Source organism: Maudiozyma barnettii (genome assembly GCF_903064755.1).
Source record: "Maudiozyma barnettii strain CLIB 1767 genome assembly, contig: KABA2_01, whole genome shotgun sequence".
Classification (NCBI taxonomy): domain Eukaryota; kingdom Fungi; phylum Ascomycota; class Saccharomycetes; order Saccharomycetales; family Saccharomycetaceae; genus Maudiozyma; species Maudiozyma barnettii.
The window spans coordinates 120,255-142,392 of record NW_024545238.1 but is presented as its reverse complement, the minus strand read 5'-3'; the positions used below and the strand labels follow the sequence as shown (position 1 = coordinate 142,392).

General features: G+C 33.8%; 8 protein-coding genes and 1 non-coding gene across 9 annotated transcripts; 8 read left to right on the top strand and 1 right to left on the bottom strand.

Annotated features, from left to right (window-relative positions):
• The first annotated feature begins 698 nt into the window (after positions 1-698).
• Positions 699-770, top strand: KABA2_01S01386. The gene has a single exon. It is a non-coding gene; the product is annotated as a tRNA-Thr (tRNA).
• Positions 771-1,653: 883 nt separating this feature from the next.
• Positions 1,654-5,310, top strand: UTP22 (rRNA-processing protein UTP22; the record flags this gene model as incomplete). The annotated part of the gene is made up of 1 exon (XM_041548003.1): positions 1,654-5,310. The coding sequence occupies one exon, from the start codon at positions 1,654-1,656 to the stop codon at positions 5,308-5,310; it is 3,657 nt and encodes a 1,218-aa protein (XP_041403937.1).
• A 354-nt stretch (positions 5,311-5,664) lies between these two features.
• Positions 5,665-7,098, top strand: PRP31 (U4/U6-U5 snRNP complex subunit PRP31; the record flags this gene model as incomplete). The annotated part of the gene is made up of 1 exon (XM_041548002.1): positions 5,665-7,098. One exon carries the CDS (start codon positions 5,665-5,667, stop codon positions 7,096-7,098), a length of 1,434 nt encoding a protein of 477 aa, XP_041403936.1.
• A 529-nt stretch (positions 7,099-7,627) lies between these two features.
• DBF2 (serine/threonine-protein kinase DBF2) lies at positions 7,628-9,364 on the top strand (the record flags this gene model as incomplete). Its single annotated transcript, XM_041548001.1, has 1 exon — positions 7,628-9,364. The coding sequence occupies one exon, from the start codon at positions 7,628-7,630 to the stop codon at positions 9,362-9,364; it is 1,737 nt and encodes a 578-aa protein (XP_041403935.1).
• A 375-nt stretch (positions 9,365-9,739) lies between these two features.
• On the top strand, positions 9,740-11,224 carry DRN1 (Drn1p; the record flags this gene model as incomplete). Its single annotated transcript, XM_041548000.1, has 1 exon — positions 9,740-11,224. The coding sequence occupies one exon, from the start codon at positions 9,740-9,742 to the stop codon at positions 11,222-11,224; it is 1,485 nt and encodes a 494-aa protein (XP_041403934.1).
• Positions 11,225-11,533: 309 nt separating this feature from the next.
• On the top strand, positions 11,534-14,542 carry VAS1 (valine--tRNA ligase; the record flags this gene model as incomplete). Its single annotated transcript, XM_041547999.1, has 1 exon — positions 11,534-14,542. One exon carries the CDS (start codon positions 11,534-11,536, stop codon positions 14,540-14,542), a length of 3,009 nt encoding a protein of 1,002 aa, XP_041403933.1.
• A 76-nt stretch (positions 14,543-14,618) lies between these two features.
• Positions 14,619-15,266, bottom strand: RRP46 (exosome non-catalytic core subunit RRP46; the record flags this gene model as incomplete). The annotated part of the gene is made up of 1 exon (XM_041547998.1): positions 14,619-15,266. The coding sequence occupies one exon, from the start codon at positions 15,264-15,266 to the stop codon at positions 14,619-14,621; it is 648 nt and encodes a 215-aa protein (XP_041403932.1).
• A 453-nt stretch (positions 15,267-15,719) lies between these two features.
• TPC1 (thiamine transporter TPC1) lies at positions 15,720-16,790 on the top strand (the record flags this gene model as incomplete). Its single annotated transcript, XM_041547997.1, has 1 exon — positions 15,720-16,790. One exon carries the CDS (start codon positions 15,720-15,722, stop codon positions 16,788-16,790), a length of 1,071 nt encoding a protein of 356 aa, XP_041403931.1.
• A 1,697-nt stretch (positions 16,791-18,487) lies between these two features.
• On the top strand, positions 18,488-22,060 carry ASK10 (Ask10p; the record flags this gene model as incomplete). Its single annotated transcript, XM_041547996.1, has 1 exon — positions 18,488-22,060. One exon carries the CDS (start codon positions 18,488-18,490, stop codon positions 22,058-22,060), a length of 3,573 nt encoding a protein of 1,190 aa, XP_041403930.1.
• Between the last annotated feature and the right edge of the window lie 78 nt (positions 22,061-22,138).

Sequence of the window (22,138 nt, the reverse complement as noted above, 5' to 3'; positions counted from 1 at the left end):
CTATTATTGTAAAGTTTATTTTTTTTTTTTGCTGATGAGAATAATAAGAAGATATAATGTGCTACATGAAGCGTAGTTCTTAATTTCTTCTCTTATATTATAGGAATAGTATTGATATATGATTTCGTGTTGATATGAATTTTTAGTTTTATAGAATATAGAATATAGAATATAGAATATAGAATATAGAATATAGAATTATATCGAACCAAATGCAAAGGAGACTTTTTCGTTAAAACTGTATTTCATGAATTTCTAATAATTTCACACTAAATATAAAATTTACTGCTTCTTTCATATAGAAGTTAAAAACTATCTAGTTTTGTAGTTGCATTTGACCCTCTCAAAGAAAATAAAATATATATTACTAATTAATTAAAAATATTTGTATGATAAACAGAGTCGCTGTTGTTAAACTACTCATCTTTTGTGCATAGTAATGTTGGACAATGTAGCTCCAATAAGCCCAATGTAGGGGGAACGAATACTTCATTATGCAGTATATACCATGTGTTATTCTATATATGGCAGTGCAGCACACACTTTAAATTCTACTTATATTAGCTACCTTCACCTCAGATAGATTAAGCTAATGTTATCCTTTTTAGTGCTGCCGCTACATTTCAACAAAAGAATCACCAAGAGTTTAAATACTAACCTGTTCAAATATGGGAATATAATTTTGTTCCTTAAAAATTGCCGCTTTAGCTTAGTGGTAGAGCGTTGCACTTGTAATGCAAAGGTCGCTAGTTCAATTCTGGCAAGTGGCAAAATTTTTATTCCCCTTGGCTAAAAACTTATTAACAAATAGTATTTTTTTCCTAATCTGGTGTCAGACATATATACGCGCACAAATTGTAGTAATGGAACTAGGTGCCAAAATTATCATTCGCAATTGTCACTCCGTATCTTGTATTACTACCAATTCCTGGTGTCTTTTCAATGGCAACCGTTGTAACTCTCTTTTTCTATTGTTCCACCCATAAATATTCAGCGTAGCACGGCCGTATTTTACTGGGAACAGGAATAACTACTCAGATACGCACAGCCTACCCGTCCAAGCGTAGGCCAGTGTTAGAAGGAAGACGGTATCATATTGCTAGGCTGCGGTTTTCGAGTTAGGCAGAACACACGAGCCCGCGTTGTCTCAATTTCAGTTTTTTCTTTTGGCTTTGACTGTTGAAAATTCGAATGAGAAGCCCTCATCATCAATTACGTTTCTACCTGTGCGAAGAAAAAACACAACAAAAATTCCAAGACGTTACGCAGTTGTGAACTTGAAATTTTTCACTGAGCAAGTAATTAGCGATGCCAGTTATATTGAAAAACTTCATAATAAAAATTGAACAAAAGAGAAAAACTTTTCTACAAAACAACATAACAAAACCAATCATTTTTTCATATATATTTTGGTTGTTGCATTTACTTATAGTTCTCCCAATCTTTACCATTATAGAAACCTTTACATAACAACTAAGTATCGTTCTATTAGGTCGTTATAACCCATAATATAATACATTTTTTGTTTAAAGAAAAGTTTGTTAATATTACAAAAGAGAAAACTAAATAGATAGACAAAGAGGAACTTTGTTCATTTTCCATTATTTTAGATATACTAAACATTCTTTATTGCTTTATAATATTATACTAGTCATGGTACCAACTAAAAGAGATATCTCTCAAGTCGAAGAAGTTGATACAGATGGTCAAATTGTCTCTAACCAAAAGAAAACTTTCAGAAAGAATGAACATATGCAAGAGAAACCATTAGAATCTAATGATGATGACGACGATGACGATGAAGAAGGAGAAGAAGAAGAAGTCACCCATAAATCTAAAAATGTCTCGGGTTCTACTGCGGCATATGATATCCATGTCGCTAGAGAGACTGCAGAATTATTTCAATCAAATATTTTCAAATTACAAATAGATGAATTGGTAGGACAAGTGAAATTAAATGAAAAACATGTATTGAAAGTTGAAAAATTCTTACATAGATTTTATGATTTGGTTCAACAGATCCCAGATTGGGAAGAAAAAACTATTAGTGAAACATTATCTTATTTCAAAGGAAAACCTGTCTCTATCCCGTTTGTCGACCCCAAACCAGCAGTGACTGCTACCAATTATAAATTCAATTACAAAGCTCCAGAGGTATCTTTAATCGGTTCTTTTGCTTTGAAGACAGGTATATATCAACCGCAAGGTTCTTCTATCGATGTATTATTGACCATGCCAAAGGAGCTCTTTGAGAAGAAAGATTTCTTAAACTTAAGGTGTTTACATAAGAGAAGTGTTTATCTTGCATATTTCACATACCATTTAACAAATTTGTTAGCCAGAGATAAATTAGACGACTTCTTGACCGTTGAATATTCATACCTTCATGATGACCCTTTGCTTCCTATATTAACCTTAAAATGTCAACCAGGTGAAGATCATAAACATGAATTGAACTTCCATAAGACTAAATTCTCCATCAATTTAATTATCGGTTTCCCTTACAAAATATTTGAGTCCAAGAAGTTGCTACCAAATAAAAACTGTATCAGAATTGCCAAAGAAGATAACGATACTCCATTAGAAGCTACATCACTTTATAATTATTCAGTGTTATCTGCCTCTGCATACGAACCATATTTGAAATATCTCTACAAATGTAAGAAAGAAACCGAAGCATTCAGAGAAGCATCGATTCTTGGTAGACTTTGGTTGCAACAAAGAGGCTTTTCTTCTAAGATTTCTCAATCTGGTAGTTTGGGTGGATTTGGGACTTTTGAATTTTCCACTTTAATGACTGTATTATTGAATGGTGGTGGTGAAAACGGTAATAAAATTCTTTTACACGGTTTCTCTTCATACCAATTATTCAAGGGTGTGATAAAATACCTAGCTACTATGGATCTTTGTACCGAAGGCCATTTACAATTCCATTCTGATATCACATATGCTGCTGCTGTATCGAAGTATGTTCAAGAGGGTTTCCAAACCCCAACTATCTTTGATAAATCTACAAAGATTAATATCCTTTCCAAGTTATCTGTCAGTAATTACAATATTCTGAAATTTTATGCAAAGGAAACATTGGCTATGCTAAATGATGTAGTTCAAGATCGTTTTGCTAACATATTCTTAACCAATATTAACAGATCTGACCAACTAAAGTACGATTTGTGTTATGATTTGAAGTTCCCAACTAATGGTTCTGCAGAATCTGATTTGATATCCAAATTTACCGCTACTGAAAGAATTAAATACATCACAATAGAAAACTTCCTAGTACACAAGGTTATTAGTGTAATTAAATATGCATTAAATGATAGAATAGCAAACTTAGAGGTTCAATTAGTGGGTCACAGATCCAACTTTGCGGTAAATAAAAGGAAACCTCTTGTTGTAATGTCCCCTGGTTCTCATTTCAATTTTGATCACATAAGAATTAAACTACTGATAAACCAAGAAGAATCCGAAAAATTAATTACAAAGGGCCCATTACATTCAGAACAAGCATCACAGGCTGCTGTTCTCTTTAAAAGTTTCTGGGGACCTAAATCATCTTTACGTAGATTTAAAAATGGTTCAATCAATCACTGTTGTTTGTGGACTACCTCCAGCTCTGAACCTGTTATCTCATCGATTATTCCATTTATCATAAAAAGACACCTTTCTGAGGGTATTAATATAGATAACACTATCACTAAACAATTCCAAGATTTGTTACCATTATCAAACCTAGCTGCTAGTTCCAAGACATCTGTTTTGAACATGACAAGTTTCTTCAATGTCAAGAAGTCATTTGATGACTTATACAAGATTATTTTTAGAATGAAACTTCCGTTATCAGTTAAATCTATTTTACCGGTTGATACATCATTCAGATATACCTCACTATGTCAGCCAGTCCCATTTGCATATTCTGATCCAAAATTCTTCCAAAATATTATTTTGGAATTTGAAACGTCCCAAAAATGGCCAGATGAAATAACGTCTCTGGAGAAGGCCAAAACAGCATTTTTATTGAAGATTGAGGAACAATTGGCTTCTGAGCATGGTACTAAGTATAAGTCATTCTTTGCTCGTGATGAATCCATTCCATTTAATTTGGATGTTACTACCCTAAACATTTTGACACCTGAAGGTTATGGTTTCAAATTCAGAATCTTAACTGAGCGTGATGAAGTTCTGTATTTAAGAGCTATTTCTAATGCGAGAAAAGAAGCCACACCAGCTTTAGAGAACACATTTTTAGAATTTACCTCAGCATACTTGGCATCTATCAGACACACGAGAACAATCGAAAATATATCACATTCATACCAATTCTACTCTCCAGTTGTGCGTCTATTCAAGAAATGGTTAGATTGCCATTTGTTAATGGGTCACCTAAAGGACGAACTTATAGAATTAATTGCAATGAAACCATTCACTGACCACTATCCATATTCTATTCCAGGCTCTGTTGAAAATGGTTTCTTAAAAATATTAAAGTTCATTGCCCAATGGAACTGGAAGGATGAACCATTAATTTTAGATTTAGTTAAACCAGATGCTGCATATGAGGACCAAATGGAAGTTAGTATTGGTGGATCTGAAATTAATTCTGAAACCATGAAGAAATTGTCAGAGAAGTTAACTCTTGCTCAATACAAGGCAATTCAATCCAATTTCCGTAATCTAAGGAAGGATGACCCTAACGGTATTCATCTCCAATTCTTTGTTGCGTCAAAGAATGATCCAAGCGGTATTTTATATTCTTCGAACATTCCACTTGCCATTGCTACAAGATTGACTGCATTAGCTAAAGTTGCCATCAATTTGATTCAAACACACGGCTTGAATAGCCAAACCATCGATTTGTTGTTTGCTCCTGGTCTAAAGGATTATGATTTTGTAGTCCATTTGAAGGTTCCAAACAGATTGAAGATCTCCTCAGGTATTATTACGCAGTCAGAATTCAAGAACTTAACTAACATTGATGCACCATCTTCCTTCCCAACAGATCTGAACGAATTAAGCCAAAAGATGGATCCAACATACCAATTAGTGAAATATTTGAATATGAAATATAAGAATACAATGATTTTTTCAAGTCATAAATATATTGGTGTTAATGGTGGAACACACGGTAATGAAAATGTTATTACCGGTCTAATCAAACCATTATATAAGAAGCAGATGAAATTCAAGGTCAACATGGACTGTAATGCTAAACCTGTAGATGCAGAAAGTGTTGTTTTAAATAAGGAATCAATTTATCATGAAATTGCAGCATTTTCCAGCGACTTAATTGTAAAATTTGATCTAGATTAAGTTATTGTTTGAACTGTTTTCTTTTGAATTTAGAAAATAATAATACTAAATAGTGATATATATTTAATTTCCATAGTAATAATAATATATATTTTATAGAAAATTCTATATCTCGCTATATCGATAGACAGATATACTTAGCTTCTCTTATTAATTTTTGTCACGAATAAGTTCGAACGTTATTGTTCCAATTATAACTGGGCTGTGAAAAAAAAAAAAAAAATTCATAACAAATATGTAGGGTAGACCTCATCGCATAAAATTACCACCAACAATAACCACCAGTTTGAGGACTATTCATATTAAGACATAAGTTAGAAAGTATTATTAATAATTATCAATAACAAATTGCAAATGTCTGATTTCGAAGATGACGATCTCGCGAACGATCTGGATAATGATTTTGGAGAAGTTTCTGATGTTGAAGAGGATAATATCGAAGAAATCAAGGATGAGATAATGAGTCCACCAGATGACATAGAACCAAGTGGAGACCATAAAGAACTTACTATATCAGAAGTGATAGAAAATTTAAAGAAACGCATTGAAAACTATGTTCCTTTTGATATATCAGATAAGACCATTGAAAGTATCGAACCACAGAAGATATCCTCGATTTTACCTGTTAGTCGTCCAGTAGAAAGATTAATAACTGAAAATATTACTAAGCTAGAGGATGTACATACTTTACTGAACGAACTTTCTCCATTAATAACAAATGACATTCGATTACTAAGGAAGTATATAAATATGATTTATGCCAAAAGGTTCGATGAGCTTGAGACCATTTTACCATCAGATAACCAATATGCAAAAGTGGTGAAGCTATTGGAACAAATAGACACTAAAAGTACCAGCGAAACTGAATTGTCTCATCAATTATTAACTTTGTGTGAGTTAAGCAAAGAACAGAATTTGGTGGTTTTGATGTCGATGAAGACATCCTTCAACAATAACATGGAATTTAATCAACATATGAAAACCAATTTATTCCAAGTGAGTGATAATATTCTATCTTTAATCGAACTGCAACACAATATATCAAGATATATATCATCCAAGATTGAATTATTAGCGCCAAATGTCTCTGCATTAGTAGGTCCTAAAGTAACCTCTTTATTAGTTTCTCATGCTGGTGGTATTCTCGGGTTAAGCAAAATCCCAAGTTGTAATCTAGCCTCTATAGGGAAGAATAAACATATAAGTTACGAACAACATACGACGGCCAGTGGTATAAGGCAAGAGGGCTATATCAGTTCCACAGAAATAATACAAAACTTACCTATATCATATCATAAACAGATGTTACGAATGGTATGTGCCAAAATATCGTTGGCGTCCAGAATAGATTGTAGTCAGAGAGGAACTGATAAGAATAATACTATGGGGCTAAAATGGAAAGAAGAGATCGAAAATAAAATCAAAAAATTACATGAATCTCCAAATGTTACAGATGATAAGGCATTACCGATACCGGAGGACAAACCTAAGAAGAAACGTGCTGGTCGGAAATTTAGAAAATATAAAGATCAATTTAAATTATCTTATGCAAGACAACTTCAAAACCGTATGGAGTTTGGGAAACAAGAGACTACAGTGACGGATTCATTTGGAGAAGAAGTAGGTCTTGGTATGATGAATACACCAATCCAACAAGCCACAGGGTCCTCTCACAATAATGATAGAGGAGGAATTACGAAGCTGAGCAAGAACATGAAGAAAAGAGTACGTGAAGCTGACGAACAAACTAGAGAGTATATGTTAACACTAACAGGAGATACCCACTAATAAATAGGGCTTCCCATCTCTTCACTCAGCATCCCGTATCGTATCGGGTCATTTACATAATTCGTACATATATAAATAACAATTAGATTTCCTATTTTGGGCGAAACATAAACACGAATCAGAAAGGACAAAATTTGTTCTTTGCTTTGAATTCAAGGAAAAAACAAAAAATCAAAGAGGGAAAGAGAAATCGGATCGATGAAACAAGCAGAGAGTAGACAAGATAGAGAACGTAAACACGTCGTCATTGTATTCCCCTGACCAATTTGATCCTGTGGTGATCTGAGATTTTTTTTTATTTTCTATAATATATCAATTACAGTTCTAGGTTTAACCAAAATTGTAACAACTCACCCCCGCCTGAAATCACAAATTGGTTATAATTAATCATACGAAATAAAGTGTTAAGAACAATCACAAACCTCAACATCTTAATACATCAGCAACGTGTTAAGGCAAAACAAAACAAAAACAACATAAGAATAATATCGAGGACATTTCGTCAATTAAGCTTCATAATTAAATCGCCATGTTCCCTAGATCAGATAGAAACGTGGAAGCTCTCACTGGAGATATGAGCCAATTAAGCTTCGATAGTTCCAATAACAACATAATGTCATCTGGGAATAAACTAAAATATAACGGACAGTATTCTCCTACAAGATATAAGGAAAACAGATATGGGGCAAATACTCCAACACCATCACCAACCAAATCTACTGTATTTGGAGGTGATGATACATCAAGAATGGATGTAGATGATTCAATTTCTCATGATATCGATATTGTTCATTCTCCTAAAAAACTTCCTCCTGGGTTCGATAAGAAAGCCTCTTCTAACAAGACTCAAAGGCTGGTTAGTGTCTGTAAAATGTACTTTTTGGACTACTATTGTGATATGTTTGATTATGTTATTAGTAGGAGACAACGTACCAAAAAAGTTTTGGAATACTTAGAACAACAGAAACAAGTTCAAAATGCACCAACAGAGACGTTAAATAATGAATGGTATGGCTATCTTCAAAAGGAACACGAAGTGCTGAGAAAAAGAAGATTGAAACCAAAGCACAAGGATTTTGAAATGATTACACAAGTGGGTCAAGGTGGTTATGGTCAAGTTTATCTAGCTAGAAAGAGAGACACCAAGGAAGTCTGTGCTTTGAAGATTTTGAATAAAAAATTACTATTCAAATTAAATGAAACCAATCATGTTTTAACAGAAAGAGATATCTTGACTACAACCAGATCGGAATGGTTAGTCAAACTACTATATGCGTTCCAGGACCCCGAAAGTTTGTTTTTAGCTATGGAATTTGTACCAGGTGGTGATTTCCGTACATTGTTAATCAATACAAGGTTTTTAAAGAGTGCACATGCTAGATTTTATATAAGTGAAATGTTTTGCGCAGTTAACGCACTCCATGAATTGGGTTATACACATAGAGATTTGAAACCAGAAAACTTTTTAATTGATGCTAAGGGTCATATTAAATTGACCGATTTTGGTTTAGCTGCAGGTACTGTCTCAAATGAAAGAATTGAAAGTATGAAATTGAGATTGGAAGAAGTGAAGAATTTGGAATTCCCTGAGTTTAAAGAAAAATCCATTGAGGACAGAAGAAAAATATATCACAACTTGAGAGATACTGATATAAGTTATGCCAACTCTATGGTCGGTTCTCCAGATTATATGGCTTTAGAAGTCTTGGAAGGTAAGAAGTACGATTTTACTGTAGACTATTGGTCTCTTGGTTGTATACTATTTGAAAGTTTAGTTAGTTATACGCCATTCAGTGGATCTTCAACGAATGAAACTTACGAAAATTTAAGACATTGGAAACAAACGTTGAGGAGACCAAGACTTGAGAATGGTAGGGCCGCATTTTCTGATCGTACATGGGATTTAATAACAAGATTGATTGCAGATCCTATAAGTAGACTAAGATCGTTCGAACATGTAAAGAGGATGTCTTATTTCTCTGATATAAATTTTGATTCGTTAAGATCGATGTCTCCACCATTTATTCCTCAATTAGATAGTGAAACGGATGCAGGTTACTTTGATGATTTTACAAATGAAGCAGATATGGCTAAATATGCTGATGTCTTTAAGAGGCAAAATAAATTATCTGCCATGGTCGATGACAGTGCTGTCGACTCAAAGTTAGTTGGATTTACATTCAGACACAGAAATGGTAAACAAGGTTCAAGTGGTATACTATATAATGGTTCAGAAAATTCCGATCCATTTGCCACTTTCTACTAATCATAATAACATGTTCAGTAACATATATAGACAAATAAGGTATTCCTCAAGAAATCCAATTTAATTCAAAAACATACCAAAATCCCCTTCATAATAACAATAATTGTACTAATTCATATAGTAAATAATCATAATAATCATAATAATAATAATAAAATAAGTTATCCTAATTTTGTTTTTGCTGATAACTTTCTTCTCATTGGAATGTCATTTAAAAATTCACTAGCTAAGTACAACTCGCACCGAGTGACTACCAAGAAAATTTTCGGATCTTACATAAAGAGATGAGCTAACCATATAGAGAAGTAAAACATATTAACATTACAAGCTATATAATAGCAGACCCACACACACAAATATTTGATATTAACAACAATGAAATTACTAATTGCTCATGGGAATGATGCAAGTTTCTTGACTCTGATTGAAAAGATCAAGAAACTAAATGCGAAAGCTGGTCCTTTCACACACATTTTAATTGTTGGTGATGTTAAAAGTGAAACAATTGATAATATAGGAGACGTCAGTGATTTGCCAACTTTATATATATTTGGTGCAGAAGGAGAAAGTACCATTGATATTGTTCAATTGAATGGTTTTGGCGTATATGAGTGTCAGGATAAACTTACGATTGGATATACCACACAGACTACAAAGCAACTTAACGAATCAAAGAAGGCACTTTGGAATAAATTTAAACAACTGGAAGACCCTGTTGATATATTCATTTCACGTGAGTGGAGTTCAAAAGTTGCTGCGTTGAATGAGCTATTTAGTGGTACTGAACTGCTGGATAATGTTGTCAAAATGACCCAACCTAAATATCACATTGCATATGGGGATAACAACCATTATTTTGAGAGTAAACCTTTTATTTGGGAAGACTCCAATGAAATATCACGTTTTATTAATATTGCAGATTTTGATTCTGCAAAGAAATGGGCATATGCATTCAATCTCGATATGATCAAGGGTGAATCAGACAATTGCACAAAGAAATTAGACTTGATTGACAGTCCGTATAATGCACCTTCACAGAAACGAGCTCTATCCACTGATAAACATATAGGTGATAATAACAAAGTAATCGTGGAACCAAAGCAAAAAAGAGCCAAAAAGGTTCTCCCAAGTACCTGCCATTTTTGTTTCACAAATGCCAGTCTTGCGGATCATATGATTATTTCTATCGGTAACTCGTCATATCTGACAATTGTTAAAGGCCCGTTAACGACCCCCAAAGGTGACATGGATTTTTCTGGTCATTGTCTATTGATCCCCATAGAGCATATTCCAAAATATAATGTAGGTCAAGATAAATTCAGTGAATCCACTTTAGTGAAGGAGATGACCGATTATGAAAATAGTGTTGTAAAGATGAACTATCGTAAATTTGATATGTCCACTATTGTATTTGAAATTAATTCTGAAAGATCTATTCATTTTCATAAACAGATCATACCAGTACCCAAATATTTGATTATGAAATTCGAGGCTGCATTAGATAGACAATTACATTTTAATAATGAAAATTTTTTCAATAATGCCAAACTAAATTTCAAGAAGTATTCGTCTACAAATGGAGAATATTTGAAAATAAGAGATGATCCCAAGTCAAATTATTTACAATTTACTGTATATGAGACATCAGAAGTAGTTCCTAAGGTCTATATCGCCATGTTTCAATCCGATATGCGTCTTGATCTTCAATTTGGTAGAAGAGTTGCAGCATTTCTGTTAAAACTCCCAAAGAGGATAAAATGGGATTCTCCTGCTTGTCTTCAATCCAAAGAACAGGAAATAATGGAAACGGAACATTTCCAAAAAGGTTATAAAGAATTTGATATCATGACACAGATTTAATGCATGATATATTATATATATATATGGTTATAAATCACTAGAAGTTTGTATTATCTATATCTGATCTATAGCAACGTATTTATTATTAATAAGTAGTATCTCGCTCGGTAACAATAAATAAAAGAGAAAAGCAAGACTAAGGATTTGTATTATGCCTAACAAAAATAGATGTTGTAATTATTGATTGATGAGCCTCGAGATAACACCCAAGTTTTAGTGCATATAAATAATTGGTACTACTTAGATAAAGTGATTTACTCCATTATATAAACCTTTTTTAGCCGCCAAAATATTTACGGTTGCGCAGGCATGTTGAGAATGAATATCACCTTCCGGAAGAGAACCAAATTCCCTAGTTTATACAAAGGATGTAGGCGATTACATATAACTCCATTATTAAAATTAGTCGAAAAGGCTTCTTCATATGACCCAATTGCAATTGAAAAGGATTGGTATAAGATTTGGGAGAGAGATAAACTTTTTACTCCAGATCTGTCAAAGGATGTGGATCCTTCAAAGGTGTTCTGTATTGCAGCACCACCTCCAAATGTAACAGGTGCATTACATATTGGTCATGCTCTTACAATTTCTCTTCAGGACTCCTTGATACGATATAATCGCATGCTAGGTAAGACTGTGCTATTTCTACCTGGATTTGACCACGCAGGGATCGCTACTCAATCAGTCGTCGAAAAACAACTCTATAAGAACGAACATAAAACCAGATATGACTACGGTAGAGAGCAGTTTATCGAAAAAGTTTGGGAATGGAAAGATGTATATCACTCTAAAATCAAAGATCAGATTAAGAAAATGGGTGGATCCTATGATTGGTCTCGTGAGGCTTTCACCTTAGACCCCAAACTTTCTAATGCTGTTACAGAAGCTTTCGTAAGGCTGCACGATGAAGGAGTTATCTATAGAGATTCAAAACTTATTAACTGGTGCGTCAAATTAAATACTGCCATTTCAAATCTGGAAGTTGAAAATAAAGAGATACAGGGAAAAACATTCCTAAAAGTACCAAATTATGATAAGCCGATAGCATTTGGCATAATGACCTCCATTGCATACGAAGTAGTAGATAAGGATGGTTCAAAGATAGGTGATAAGTTAATAATTTCTACTACTCGTCCAGAGACTATATTTGGTGATACAGCTATAGCTGTACATCCAGATGATATTCGTTACGAAAATTTGCATGGAAAATTTGTTAAACATCCCTTACTTGACAAAAATATACCAATTATTCAAGATAAGGAAGCAGTGGACATAGACTTTGGGACTGGTGCAGTGAAGATAACACCAGCACATGATTTGAATGACTATAAGTGTGGGAAGAGACATAATTTACCTTTTGTTAATATTTTTACGGATGACGGTTTCTTAAATGGTAACTGTGGAGATGGTTGGAAAGGTATGAAACGTTTCGATGCACGTACTAAAGTTGTAGAAGTTTTAAAAGAGCAGGGCCTACTTATTGGTGAAAAAGAGCATTCTATGACTATTCCGATCTGTTCTAGATCCGGTGATATCATCGAACCTTTGTTAAAACCACAATGGTGGGTATCACAAGAATCAATGGCTAATGAAGCTATGAAAGTCGTCGATAGCAATGAAATTAAGATTCAACCTAGACATTCAAGAGATGAATATTTTAGATGGCTACTGAAAATCGATGACTGGTGTATTTCTCGACAACTTTGGTGGGGTCACAGATGTCCCGTCTACTTTATCAAAATAGAGGGAAACTCAGAAAAGAAAATGAGACATGACAATAGGTACTGGGTTGCTGGAAGAAATATTGAAGAGGCAAAACAAAAAGCGCTTAAGAAGTTTCCAAATAGTAGATTTGAATTAGAACAAGATACTGATGTATTAGATACATGGTTTTCCTCGTCGTTGTGGCCGTTTTCAATATTGGGATGGCCTCAAAAAACTAAAGATATGACTACGTTTTATCCATTTTCTTTATTAGAAACAGGGTGGGATATTTTATTCTTTTGGGTTGCACGGATGATTATTATGGGTGTCAAGCTGACCGGCTCAGTTCCATTTAAAGAGGTATTTTGCCATCCTTTAGTACGGGATTCCCAAGGTAGAAAAATGTCTAAATCATTAGGAAATGTTATTGATCCAGTAGATGTGATTAATGGAGCTTCACTACGTTCTTTACAAGAAAAGTTAATAAACGGCAATCTTGATTCTCGTGAGATTAAAATGGCAACAAAAGGTCTGAAGGAATCATACCCAAACGGAATTCCTCAATGTGGTACTGATGCATTACGATTTGCATTATGTTCTTATACTAGTAATGATAACTCAAATGATATTAATTTGGATATCAAAAAAGTGGAAACTTATAGAAAGTTCTGTAATAAAATGTATCAAGCTACGAACTTTGCCTTATTGAAGGTGAAAACAGAATCTTTGATCGATACAAATATCATGTCAAATAAAAATCAGTCTATTAATGAGAAGTATATCCTCTCCAAGATGAATGAAGCTTCTAAAAATATTGCAGTAGCTTTTGAATACCGACATTTCATGAATGCGGTAGATATTGTTTACCAATTTTGGTACCAAATCTGTGACCATTATATCGAATATTTTAAATTCATTTCCAAAACTGGCAGTGTAGAAGAGATCAAATCTGCAGAGATCACATTAATAACTGTGTTAGATAGAGGCCTGAGAATGATTCACCCCATGATGCCCTTTATTTCTGAGGAGTTATGGCAAAAATTACCAACTGTTAAGGATACTAAATCTATATGTTTGGCCCCATATCCCATATACGAACAAAATATTGCTGATACATATGAAATGGAAGCCGAAAAGTTCAGTCAAATATTGGATGTAATTAGTGAATCGCGGGGTATATTAAACCAGTATAACATTTTGAAAAATGGTAAAATATTTATTGAAATTAATGAGCCAATATTAAAAACAATATTTCAAAAAGAAGATAACTATATCGAAAATTCAATAAAGATGGGAATACAACGATTAGTAGTTACAAATAATCAAAAAGATATACCTGAAGGGTGTGTATCGAAATCTGTGAATTCTTGTATTTCAATCCATTTGCTGGTGAAAGGACAAATCATAGATGTACAGGGAGACATTAAAAAATTAGAAAAGAAAATTGTTAAATTAAGCAAGAAATACGAATCACTGCTGACAGTAATGAACAATAAAAATTACACAAAGGCAAGTGCTACTGTCCGTGAAACAAACAAGACAGTGGTAAAAGATTTAAAAACGCAAATACAGACGTTCCAAATGACTGCAAATAATTTACGTAAAGAGCTGTAAATATACTATAAATAAATATTCATGTAAGAAATGAAAATTAAAATGACTGGATACAAATATATATATATATATATACTTAAATATTATTAATTTTTTCCTTCATATACTCTCTAAAGGTTTTGTTCAATTGATTTACTTTTATTTCAGATTGCTCTAAAATTTTTAGGATATCATTTTCATCGAAATCACCATAACTATCCATCAACAACAAATTGGAAGGTTTATTGTTCTCAATCATATATGCGACAACATGCATGGATTTTGAATTCTTTAAGATTTCATCAGTAGGTTCTGTTATCAGCTGATTATCTTTAGAAATCACAACTGTTGTTCCAAGGGCTATTCCTTTTAATGCAATACCAGAATCAACTAAAGCATATGTAGTAGAGTTGACACATGCTATTAATTCTAATGCATGAAAATATGGCTCAGTTTCACCTGATTGTAATAACTGTAGCGTAATTTGACATAATTGTCTTGGATATTTGTATGACGCCAATATAGGTGTGATGATAGCACGCACTTTATCCTGTATGTTTACCTCTCTAGTTGTCGGAACACCGCTAGCAGGTCTAATATTTATCTCTAATGCTAATTGTGTAGGTAGTTCTTGACGAGCCTTTGGTTCCACAGGACCTGTTACTGCAGATATCACTTTGGTAGAGTTCAATGAGTATAAACAAGAACCATCAACGTTCTCCAAATAACCTGTTTGAGCATCCATTGTTCTGATGTTCTTTTTTATAAAATATATTTAGTTAGCTTTAAGCTCTAGAATCAAATGTCTATTGAAGTCTCAAATAACTACTTTCTTATCCTTTTCACAACTTTTTGAGGAGTGATGCATCTGAATAGAGCAATCACTTGGATTGAAAAAAAAAATTGTTAAAAATTTAAAAAATTCATATTAAGTTTTTAAAAAAAGCTTTAAATGTTCCGGGATCGCGATGACCTTTGTTAGCATAAGGAGCTGTGAATTTATCGAGAGGAACTACCAATCTTTAAAGGGTAGAGAAGAAGATAGAGTCGAACAGTTGGAGCAAAGGGAAAAACCCTTATTACTTAAAAAATGTATCTTTTTCTTCAGTTTAATATATATATATATATACACTACCATTATTTTCAAAAATAAGTTTAGGCAAAAATAAGTTCAGGCAAAAAGAAGTCATAGGAATAAATGAAAGACGGAGATCATGAAAGTGACGTAGTGTTGCAATCGCCAGATTATTTACGAAAGGGTCAAGATGCTCAATTACTGAAGAGCTCAATTGCAGGTGCATTAGCGGGACTAGCTGCCCGTAATGTAATAGCTCCTCTAGATACGTTAAAGATTCGACTTCAAATAACACCTATTTTGAAAAGTGGTTCTGTTCATAATATTACCAATCCATTCCAATTAGGTCCGAGTTTAGTTGGACAGGTACATAAGATGATACGGGATGAAGGTATACGATCATTCTGGAAGGGTAATGTATCGGGATCTGCGATGTATGTAATATACAATGGATTCCAGTTCTGTACATATTCATATTTCAATAAACATTTGGCACCGTACACTGGAGACTGGCTAAATTTACATACCACATTAGTGGGTGCACTTTCTGGAGTATCGAGTTCCATATCCTCTTATCCGTTTGATATATTACGTACAAGGTCAATTGCTAATAATCAAATAAAATTGTTTCGTATACGTGATGGAATTGCAGATATATGGAATCATGAAGGGTTTCGGGGATTTTATCAAGGTTCCGTTTCTGCTGTGTTATCAATCAGTATTGGTACATCGATTATATTTGGTACTTACGAAGGGTTAAAAATATACTCTGAAAGGAAATTACGAGAAGTTTCAGAACAAGGAGAAAGATCAGAACCATTATTACAAATATTCATGTATAAGACACTAAACCATAGTGCAAGTTCTATCAGCGGCCTATTATCCAAGATTGTAACGTTTCCTATTGACACTGTAAGACGTCGAATACTATTGAAGGATTCCAATCATCTTGAACAATTTCTGGGATCACAACATCCCGATAAAGGAGAGCTATATCAATATTTCACACAATATAAGAAAAAAAGACACGCAGATAAATTCACATTACCATTTGTAATGATTAGTAAACAAATGCTAACGCATGAGGGTCCGAAAGCTTTTTATAAAGGGTTATCGATGGCTTTAGTTAAGACAGTCCCATCTACAGCAGTGACACTCTGGTCGTACGAGACGATCATGCGTGCGATGAATTAATGAAATATTTTTACAAAGAAGAACTATTCATCTTTTATTTGAAAGAAGCCAACAAAATTTAGGTCTGGTAAATATTCAAAAACATTGAATTTGTCCTGTTTCCTTATCATGAAGATGTTGATCTAGAGGTTGATACAAGATACCGGGAAGATGAAAGAACTATCAAAACCTTACAAGAAATAAGGCCAATCTAAAATTCCAGTTTTTTCTTTCTTTCTGTTATTTTTCAATGCGTGAGTAAATTAGTTCCCAAGAACAAAAATGTATCTGTAGAGAGCGATTAACTAGAAGGGGAAGATGCTTCCTGCCCAATAAAACACTAACAAAGAACTCTCTCCACACACGAACATTAATTGCATGCATATCTACCCATCACAGAACGAAATTTGTCGAGAGGGTCATTTTCTTGTTTGTTTGCTTGTCTCTCTGTTTAGTGTGTCCCCCCACCAAAAATTTAGCATCGAAAAACTGAAAAAAAGTTTTTTCAGTTTCTTCTCAAAGTCGCTCAAATCTGGTCACGTCCTGCGTGCGATACTTAGAGAATCTGGCAATATTGTTGTGGATGAAATGAAAGATAAGACAAAAAATGAGTCTGAAAGTTGTTTTCATTCAGGTTTGTCTCGTTGCCCAAAATCCTGTGATCACTGGGTGCCATTTACAGAATGTCAACATGCTTGCTCTTTGCGTTTTGTCTGTTTTTACTCTCTGTCTCTGACATTGGTTATGTGATTCTTTTGTTTACAGTTTCTAGAAAAGATTTATCGCACCATGTGTGAGGGATAAGACCTTGGCCAGCTGAAAGAGGCATGATGGGTTGAGTTAGGCAATGGTTAGATTTCCTCTCTTATTCTAGCAATAACAGAATAACAATAGAAGAGTGAAATGTTCCAAAAGAGTCTCAAATACTTGTTTTTTTTTCTCAGATCACCATCGCTAACTTCAAGAAAGGCAACAGTAATTCGCTAATTGTCTGATCAAAGAAACAAAATAAATTTCGACTATATAGTTATTTTATATTTATTTTCTTGCATTGAGTTTTGACAGGTAAATATAATCTTCTCGCACACCTAGGCAGAGAAATATGATTGGCGAGATATTTCTTTTTGGTTTTCAGAAGAAAGTGCAAACAATCAAATAAACAAAATGGTTTTTCTTCTAATGTAGCTAATCAGTATTACCACTATAATAGTTATATAATATTTACAAACAGACACTTGAACCATTAATCTCTCTCTCTCTCTCTCTTTTACTAGCTTGAAATACATAGATATTTATTTTCGGCCGAATTTTTCAGTTTTCCACTTTAATTTAAATAATAATATTAAAAGGAAGAACTGGTAAAAAGCCAAAAAGTTATTAATAAAACTACCATTAACTAACATCCTTAGAGAGGTGATAGATAACACACATTTTATTATATTTCTTCCTTACTTTTTTGCCAATCAGCCACGTTACTCGATTAAACATTATTAGTTTATATAAAAAACATATCTTAAAGAAACGTGGTTATATTTATTACTATTAATCTCGCCCCTTCGTATTCCATATCACTCCCTGCCATTAATAGGGATATAAGAACGCAAATAATATAAGAAGAGTTGCTATAAATATTTTCAAAAACAACAATAATAACAACACACTTTACATTTAATCTAAGAAATATCCATTTATTCCATCGCATTCTAGTATAACATATTATGTCTGATTATTTCAGCGTGAAACCTATTCCATCAAATGGAGACGCTGGAGGAGGAGGCTCCAGTGGAACTAATACTCCTGGAAGTTCTCAACTTCCAACTCCATCGTATTCCCTAGCAGGAAGTATAATGAATGCTGATAATACCTCCATACACTCCAGTGGATCTCAATATCTGATGGATATGATTCCAGATTCATTGACTTTAAAGGACAACGCCACATATTCTCACATTAATACCAAGGATTTTATATTGCCAAAGACCGATGTTAGATCCCCTTATTATATAGCAGTACCTATTCCAAATCCTTTGGCTACTGCAGCATTGAATAGTACTAGTTTACCCGAGGATGGTCCAAAGGATAGTACTGATGACGATGGTTATTTCGTCAGAGAATTTCCAACTGATATTTTAATTGATAGATTTTATAAATGGAAAAAAATCTTAAAGAGTATTATTGCTTATTTAAGAGAAGTTGCATACGCCCAAGAACAATTTGCCAGAGTGAATCATCAAATTAAAGGTTCTATCAAATTCCCCTTCCTAACAGATATACAAGATGGTTCTAACAAGGTTGTAGATCCATTATTTAATCCAAAATTGACTAAAAAACAACAACCTTTAACTCTGGCTCAACAGAAAGAACAAAGAGAATTGGAATTGCAAAGACATTTGGAAGCAGAGATAGAAAACCAAGGTAATGCTCTACCTAAGATTCCTATCTCTTCAGTGAATCAAACTACAAATACTGCTGCATCAGGTTTCATGCAATTCGGATCAGGTTCTATTCAGGATATTCAAGTGATCTTAAAGAAACATCATCTAGCTTTAGCAACACAACAATTTAAAGTATCTAAAGAGATCATCAACGTATTAATTCCAAAATTGGAAAGTTTAAGAAAAGACCTAAGTTTTAAGATTAAAGAAATTAAAGAATTGCATAGCGATTTTAAAACTAATATCAAGTCTCATATCAAATTATCCAGTCACCTATTGAATAAATATATCGCCGCAATTAAGTTTGTTAATAGAGGTAACCTAGATGGTACATCAAATAACCCGATTCATTTACATCCAAAGCATGATCCATTTTTATTAAAACTTCAACTAGATTTGCAATTGAAGAGACAACTATCTGAAGAGAATTATCTTCAAGAGGCTTACATCAACTTACAAACGACTGGTTTAAAATTGGAAAAAATCATATATACAAAGATTCAACATTCATTACAAAGGTATTCCTCTTTAATTGACGCTGAAGCTAGATTGATGATTAAGAATTTATGTCAAGAATTGCAACATGGTATGTTGTCAAAACCACCGGCATTAGAATGGGATCATTTTGTCTCACATCATCCATTATGTCTTATGGATTTAAAATCAAACGATCCTTTACCAAGACCTAGAAAGTTATCAGATATTGTATATCCTAACATGAAGGCTTCGATGGCAAAATGTATTCGAGCTGGATATTTTGAGAAAAAATCTAACTTTACAAAAGAATTCAAGAAAGGTTATTTCGTCTTGACTCCAAATTATCTTCACGAGTTTAAGAGTAGTAATTTTTTCAATAACCCAAACATTTCATCAGCGAATGCCTCTGGTTACTCGACACCGTCTATATCAGTTTCATCATCGTCTGCACACCTTTCAAACCTTGGGGACTCAATGACTATGACTTCTCTGCCACCTAATTCCAATGCACAGGCTAGTCTTGCAAGTAGCAAAACTGGTAATGCTAAGAAAGTCAATTCTTTAACACCAATCCTAAGTATACCTCTAAATGAATGTACCTTAACTGAATACACCGAATCGTCATTTACGCTTACAGGTAAAGCAACTTTTATAGAATTAGAGAGAAGAAAACCAAATGCTAATTTAGGATACGGTATGAATGCTACTAATCAACATCCATCAAACGGATTTCCCACACCTGGAAATATACATGTTAGTGCATCTGCAGCAAGTTTAAATCCACTTGAAAATGAATCAGCTAAATATATTACCAAAAAATCTGCTTCAGCCTTATCAAAATTATTATTAAAACCTGTTAGAGGAAAACAAGCCAAACAAAAAAGTGCGAATAAAAAAGAAGTTAAAAGACAACAAGAGGAATATAACAGAGTAATTGAGAAGGAATCAAATCATATTGTTACATGGGTATTCAAATCTGCTCAAGAATATCCAACAGAAGAAGAAAAAAAACATTTTAAAAAATGGATCCTAGATTTGAAGAACCTGTGTTCTTTCAACACTACGGGGGAAAGATTAAGATATATTGATGAAAAAATTGGAAAAATTCAAAGTCAACGTGTAAGGGGAAAACATCACCACACATCTTCTGTGGCCGATCAAAGTGCAACTGGTTCAATGGTAGTCTCGGAAGCTCCATCGATGTTTGGAACCTCTGTTATGCTCAACCAATCGCTAAATGAAACTTCCAATTCATTACCTACTCCTATGACTGAAACTGTACAACCAAAATCACCTCGAGGAAACATCAAACCTAATTATATCCCAATAGAAAATACAGCCGCGATGGATTTGAATGCCGGCTTTAGATCTAGAATCAACACACCAATGATTGATGATAATGGTAATCTAATTACTCTTGCTGAGAAGAAACCTGCTTTTGTGAAGAGTGGATCTTTATCGTTGTTTGGTTTACAACCATTACCAAAACCTGTGCAGTCTCCAAACCCGTCTAATGGTTCTGATCAATATTATATGAATTCAATTGGTTCAGGTTCAGATGCTATACCAAACGTTTCAATAACTAGTAACGGTGTAAATGTTCGTAATTCTTCACAACCAATACAAGCGCCTGGTAGTCGTCATCAAAGAAATATATCGTTACCATCTACATTTAGTGTTTTGAGTCCTGGTCAATCACCCAGTGACCTAAGCATGGTATCTGACAATAGCCAGGGTGGTTATTTTGCTATCCCGGTACGAAAAGATGCCCAACCAGACTTTTCGAACCAGGGCACAAATCAAGCACCTGTGTCGCTCTATAATGAGGAGCAAGTAAAACAAGCTACAAGTTTATCGTTGTCGAGAACATCAAGTCGTGGTCTAAGGAATTCAAGAAAACCTTCTGCATCCAGTATTCAAAATGTCAATCTCATATCTGTTCCTAAAGTACATGTGAATAATCAAGAGGTGAATGCACCTCCTACTTTACCTCGTGGACCACCAGTCTTGCAGAAGCAGTTAAGCACTGGCAGTTTACCAGCAATGGCTAACCAAGGTTCAAACACTGAATTACACCCAAGTGGAGTTGCTACTCCACCTGCAACAGCTACTGGCGCTTCACTATATCAGAAGGGAAACGGCAGTGCTACAAATTTAGGCACACCTACTCCTACTGGAGCTAGAGTTCATTCATACCGAAAACATAAGAAAAATGTATCGTTTGGGTCACTTAACAGTTTGATGTTTTCAAAGAAAAGTGGGGCATATGCTTACAGTAGCGGAAATTTAATGAACGGTGGTATTATAGAAGATGAAGATTCCGAGGATGGAAAGAGTACACATGGGAGCATCAAATTGAACCAATCAATATATCAATAACAATTGCATATATATATAACCTAATGACATTTCATTTTACATACATTATACACTTATAACGAAACAATTAATAAATAA